The sequence below is a fragment of the Mauremys mutica genome, chromosome 12 (assembly GCF_020497125.1).
Source record: "Mauremys mutica isolate MM-2020 ecotype Southern chromosome 12, ASM2049712v1, whole genome shotgun sequence".
NCBI classification, from domain to species: Eukaryota; Metazoa; Chordata; order Testudines; family Geoemydidae; genus Mauremys; species Mauremys mutica.
Window position 1 is genome coordinate 5253918 of NC_059083.1, and position 5657 is coordinate 5259574.

The 5657-nt window shown below is 64.8% G+C and overlaps 1 protein-coding gene across 1 annotated transcript; it reads left to right on the top strand.

Moving 5' to 3' along the window:
- The first annotated feature begins 3180 nt into the window (after positions 1-3180).
- On the top strand, positions 3181-5657 carry LOC123345830 (neural proliferation differentiation and control protein 1-like). Its single transcript, XM_044982887.1, has 5 exons — positions 3181-3259; positions 3765-3923; positions 4572-4685; positions 5308-5484; positions 5587-5657. The coding sequence occupies exons 1-5, from the start codon at positions 3181-3183 to the stop codon at positions 5655-5657; spliced, it is 600 nt and encodes a 199-aa protein (XP_044838822.1).

The window sequence follows — 5657 nt, forward strand, 5'->3', positions numbered from 1 at the left end:
TGTTTTAACTCCTAGTCCCCACCCCCTTACCAGCAGATCGGTGGGTTCGCTGGCTGAAGACTCCCCCCGTCTGTGTTTTCGTTGCAGAATCTCGCAGGAGCGCCGACGAGACAACGTCCTTACTGGGCGACAGGCGTAATGCGGGGTCCTGAGGGGGGCCCGTCCCGGAGCTCTGCCGTCTGCCGGAGCCCCCCGTCCCCTCCCGCGAAGCCGGCTTTGGCCTGGCCACTCCCGCTTGTCGGGGGGGCTCGGATTCCTGGTCAGACCTGCCTGTGGAAGGAAAGAAAGAGCCTGTGGGGGCCGCGCCCCCTTGTGACCCCTTCTTTGCTACCCGCATGCGTTTTTCTCTCGCTTTTAATTATTAACGAATGGTAGGGGGCTGGGTGGTGGATTTAGGCTAGAAATCAGGTCTGGCTGGCTGGCCCTATGGACAGCGGGGGCTCACGGATGAAGAGAACCCCCCCCCCCAGCCTGCCAAGGAGCCAGAAGGGTTAGTTTGTTCATTACTGGCATTTCAACTCAAATGTCTGGATACCAGTTGGGAGAAATCCAGTCTGTGTTAAAACTCAAAGGCCTCTGACTCCTCCCAGCACGTTCCTGATCGTTTTCTGCCGATGAAAAGCGCCGTACAGGACCTCGGTGTGCTGCTTAGCACTAAAAAGAAGAGGAGACAGAAAAGGACGGCTTAGTTCAGCTGCTCGATAATACAGATATTGAAAAAAAAATCAAAATGATCATCATACTCAGATGCTCAGAGATGATTTTGGAGGCAAACGCTCAGGGTGAAAAGTGAAACGGTCCCGGTTTTGGCTGGGAGGATGAGATATGCCATGACATTGTTCCCTTTTAAAGGTAAAAAGACCATTAGAATCAAACCTCCCTATTCTACCCAAATCTTCAGCTGTTAGGGGAAAAATGCCCCTTGCCAAAATGTCTGGCTCCTTCTGGGAAAAATAACGGGGTGAAAGAATAGTGCTGCTGTTTTGGGGGTTCAATAAAAACCCAACAATAAGAAAAGCTGTAAAAAAATCATGCTTCTTAGACTCAAATGCTCAAGTGACAGTTACAGAAAACACACGGCATTAAAAATCCCCAAGCTGACGAAGTGGGTTTTAGCCCACGAAAGCTTCTGCCCAAATAAATGTGTTAGTCTCCAAGGTGCCACAAGGACGCCTCGTTGTTCAAGGTCACTGTGTCTTCCACCAACGAGGGCGTTAACTTTGCAGCTATTTCAACAGTCCGGCACAAACCCCATAATAAGACAATATTCAAAAAAAAAATCCCTATTCTACTCCAATGCCTGGATACCAGTTTGGAGAAAACCGCTCTGTGTTGAAAGTCTGAAGCTGCCCATCCGTCCAGAGAGGTGCTGGGAACGTCGCGGTTAGTTCTAGCTAACAGGAACTGTGTTCAAAAGTGACTCGCTGTTCGACTCACACGTGTGGCTGAGGAGGGAAACGGTCTCCGTTAAAACCCCAAGCTGGGGCTTCCTTCAGCGCACCTCGGGTGACATTGCTGCTGCTTCTAAGGTTAGAATGAACCCAGGAAAATGGGTCAGATTCCTTGCTCACAGCTTCGCCCAGCCAAAGGAAGGTAAAGAAGAAACCAATGCCACCCTAAACCCAGCCGGCTCTGCTCCCCGACAGCCCCTGCGTGTGCTGCACAGACGGGGGATTCCTGGCCCCAGTGCGTTGTCGGCTGAGCTTTCTACCTCTCAGCGGAGCGGTCTGTGGGGCTGGCAGGGGCTGCGTGCCAGGGAGAGGCAGCTGTCGCTGGATTCCTTTGCCTGGCAAGCCAAGGCCGACTGGTGTGTAAATAAATCCTGTATTGAGATAACAGTGTCCCTGGGTCTGTGTTTGTATCTGCACTGGGGAGAGAACCCAGGAGTCCTGGTTCCCAGCCCCCCCTGCTCGAACCACTAGCCCCCACTCCCCTCCCAGAGCTGGGGAGAGAACCCAGGAGTCCTGGCTCCCAGCCCCCCCTGCTCTAACCACTAGCCCCCATTCCCCTCCCCGAGCTTGGGAGAGAACCCAGGAGTCCAGGTTCCCAACCCCCCTGCTCTAACCACTAGTCCCCACTCCCCTCCGAGTGCTGGGCTATTCGGTGCAGCTCCAGAGGAATCTTTCTCCGGCCGAGCTCTCCCTGTGGGTCTCTGTCTTGGTGAAAACGGCCCGAGGGCTGTGCCAGCCTCCGGTAGCCAACAGGCTCAGGAGATGCCAGCACCGTGCCCCCCCCCCCCCGGTGGGGCACCCCACGCTCCGCCCCCCCCCACTATCACCCCCAGCTGGCTTGTGTTGCAAAGGGTGCCTCATGGAGGGCTATCCAGCCCCCTGTGTCCCTCCCCTGGGCTGCCCATGGGGCAGAGAGGGGCTGGGGGTGGTGGTGGGGGGCTCCCTCACACACCTGGGGTCTGGCCAGTCACCAGGGCTGGGGTCCCCCCATCCTGTGTGGGGAGCCTGGGGGGTCTCAGCTTCTGGGGGGGAGATAATGAAGCCTTTTCCCCTCCCCTCATAACTAAGGGGGGGAGCCGGGGATCCCCCCCCACATCTCCATCCTGTCACCATGACAACCCACTGCTGCATCAACCTCATCCCAGGTCCATCAGTGCAGGGAGCTGGTTGCCATGGTGACAGCTGGTGGGTGTGAGAGGGGGCTGGGAGCCAGGATGCCTGGGTTCTCTCCCCAGCTCTGGGAGGGGAGGGGAGTCTAGTGGTTAGAGCGGGGGGGCTGGGAGCCAGGACTCCTGGGTTCCATCTCTTGGGGGTGGGGTGGGGGAAGCTGTTTGCTGCATATACCACTGCAGGCAGGTGCGTCTCCCTGGAGACAGGCACCATGGATACCAGCTGGGGGTGGGGGTGTCACTGATCTCCCTGCTGGGAATCCCAGGGGGTCCCAGAGCCGGACCCGGGGCAGAGCCCAGGAGCCCTCGCCTGGCACTGAGATGCAGCCGCCTCTGGGGCGGGGCAAGCGGGTACCAGCCGCACAGAACACCCCGCGGGGGGCGGGGGATTGGGACAGGAAGTGAAGGCGACTTGTGGGTCGGTCTCCCCCCCCGCGTCTGTCTCCATCCCTGGTTCATTCATAAATCCAGCCAGCCCCTCCCCCTCGCGCTCCGCCCCCCCCCCCAGCCGGGAGGGCGGATCCAGAGGCGGGGACCCCCCCCCCCCGCAGCTCGGAGCGATGCGGACCCTGCGCTGGCTGGCGGCCCTGGCAGCTCTGCTGGGGCCGGGGCTGGCCCCGCGGGCCGGGGGGGCGGCAGGTGAGGGGGGGACAGGGAGGGGGAGGGGCATCGGGTGTGTGTGGAGGAGAGTAGGCGGGGCTGGGAGCCAGGACTCCTGGGTTCTACTGCCTGGTCCCCAAGGCTGCGGGTCGGGAGTGAGGGGCACCGGCAGAGCTGGGGGGGCAGGGCTGGGGCGGGGGCTGCAGGTCCGGGGAACAGGAGCAAATTTCCATCTCTCTCACTATTTAATCAAAGATTTTCTCCTCTGATCTGTTGTGCTCGGGCTGTCAGGGGATTATGATTTTAAGAAGCAGGGACAGATGTTGAACATCTGGGAGGGGAGCGGGGGCTGGTGGTTAGAGCGGGGGGGGGGGCGGGAGCCAGGACTCCTGGGTTCTCTCCCTGGCTCTGGGAGGGGAGCGGGGGCTGGTGGTTAGAGCGGGGGGGGGGGCGGGAGCCAGGACTCCTGGGTTCTCTCCCGGGCTCTGGGAGGGGAGCGGGGCCCAGTGGTTACAGTGGGGGTCGCCCCGGTTCTCTCCCGCAGGCCCGGCTGCGGTTTGCCCACCGCGGATCCGGCTGAACTGTCTCCTACAGCGGCGTAAGGGCTGCGGCCCCGGGGGGATCCGGACCTGCGGCCCCTGCATCCGCCCCTACCGCGAGGACCCCGGTGGGGACTGTGTCCTCGACACACCGCACAGGAATGGTGAGGGGCACCGGCAGGGCTGGGGGGGGGCAGGGCTGGGCTGGCAGGGGCTGGGGGTCGGGAGTGAGGGGCACCGGCAGAGCTGGGGGGGGCAGGGGCTGCGGGTCGGGAGTGAGGGGCACCAGCAGAGCTGGGGGGGGCAGGGGCTGCGGGTCGGGAGTGAGGGGCACCAGCAGAGCTTGCAGGGGGGCAGGACTGGGCTACCAGGGTCTGCAGGTCGGGAGTGAGGGGCACCGGCAGGGCTGGGGGGGGCCAGGGCCGGGCTGGCAGGGGCTGCGGGTCGGGAGTGAGGGGCACCGGCAGGGCTGGGCTGGCAGGGGCTGCGGGTCGGGAGTGAGGGGCACCGGCAGAGCTGGGCTGGCAGGGGCTGCGGGTCGGGAGTGAGGGGCACCGGCAGCGCGCGGGGGGGCAGGGCTGGCAGGGGCTGCGGGTCGGGAGTGAGGGGCACCGGCAGGGCTGGGGGGGGCAGGGCTGGCAGGGGCTGCAGGTCGGGAGTGAGGGGCACCGGCAGGGCTGGGGGGGGCAGGGCTGGCAGGGGCTGCAGGTCGGGAGTGAGGGGCACCGGCAGGGCTGGGGGGGGCAGGGCTGGCAGGGGCTGCGGGTCGGGAGTGAGGGGCACCGGCCCATCTCCCTACGTTTCTCCCTCAGGCGACGGAGCCCAGTCGGACACTAGACCCAGCGACCTGGCCACCCTCATCCGCTCCCTGGTGGCCAACAAACAGAAGGGATCCAGGACCCCTGGGACCAAGACCCCTGAGCACGGTAGAGACTGAAGAGAACAGGGGGCGCTGAGCTGTGGGGGGCAGGACAGGGGTCGCTGGGCTGTGGGGGGCAGGGCAGGGGGCACTAGGGGGCGCTGGGCTGTGGGGGGCAGGACAGGGGTCGCTGGGCTGGGGGGGGCAGGGCAGGGCGCACAAGGGGTCGCTGGGCTGTGGGGGGCAGGGCAGGGGGCACGAGGGGGCGCAGGGCTGTGGGGGGCAGGACAGGGGTCGCTGGGCTGTGGGGGGCAGGGCAGGGGGCACTAGGGGGCGCTGGGCTGTGGGGGCAGGACAGGGGTCGCTGGGCTGTGGGGGGCAGGGCAGGGGTCGCTGGGCAGTGGGGGGCAGGGCAGGGGGCAGAAGGGGGCGCTGGGCTGTGGGGGGCAGGACAGGGGTCGCTGGGCTGTGGGGGGCAGGGCAGGGGGCACTAGGGGGCGCTGGGCTGTGGGGGGCAGGACAGGGGTCGCTGGGCTGTGGGGGGCAGGGCAGGGGGCACTAGGGGGCGCTGGGCTGTGGGGGGCAGGGCAGGGGGCACTAGGGGGCGCTGGGCTGTGGGGGGCAGGGCAGGGGGCAGCAGGGGGCGCTGGGGGGCAGGAGGGGGGGCTCTAACATCTCTATCTTTGCAGCTGGCTCCACGGGGATTGACCCCCAGGTTCCTTCGGTCACCGAGACCCCCCCTACGTCTCCCCCTCCCCCCACCGCTCCCCCCTCCGCCCTGACGCCCGGCTCCAGCCCCCCCCGGCCGGAGGAAGATCTGAACTCGGGTCCCCCGACTTCCCGGCTCAATGAGGCCGTGTCTGTGCGTGAGTAACGGGGGGGGGGGGCGGAGCGCCTGGGGGCAGGGGGCATTGAGGGGGCTGGGGGGCCCAGTGCTCACGGGGTTAATATTTCTCTCCCCCCCCCAGTGCTGGTGCTGATGTGCTCCGTGACCGGGGTCTCGGGGCTGCTGGTGGCTGCCCTCTGCTGGTACAGGTAG

Bases quoted from the DNA above. Each gene is read 5' to 3' on its own strand.
- LOC123345830 (XM_044982887.1), top strand. From the start codon at position 3,181: ATGCGGACCCTGCGCTGGCTGGCGGCCCTGGCAGCTCTGCTGGGGCCG. The intron at 4,686-5,307 runs GTAGAGACTGAA...CTATCTTTGCAG, and splicing joins GACCAAGACCCCTGAGCACG to CTGGCTCCACGGGGATTGAC. The intron at 5,485-5,586 runs GTGAGTAACGGG...TCCCCCCCCCAG, and splicing joins CAATGAGGCCGTGTCTGTGC to TGCTGGTGCTGATGTGCTCC.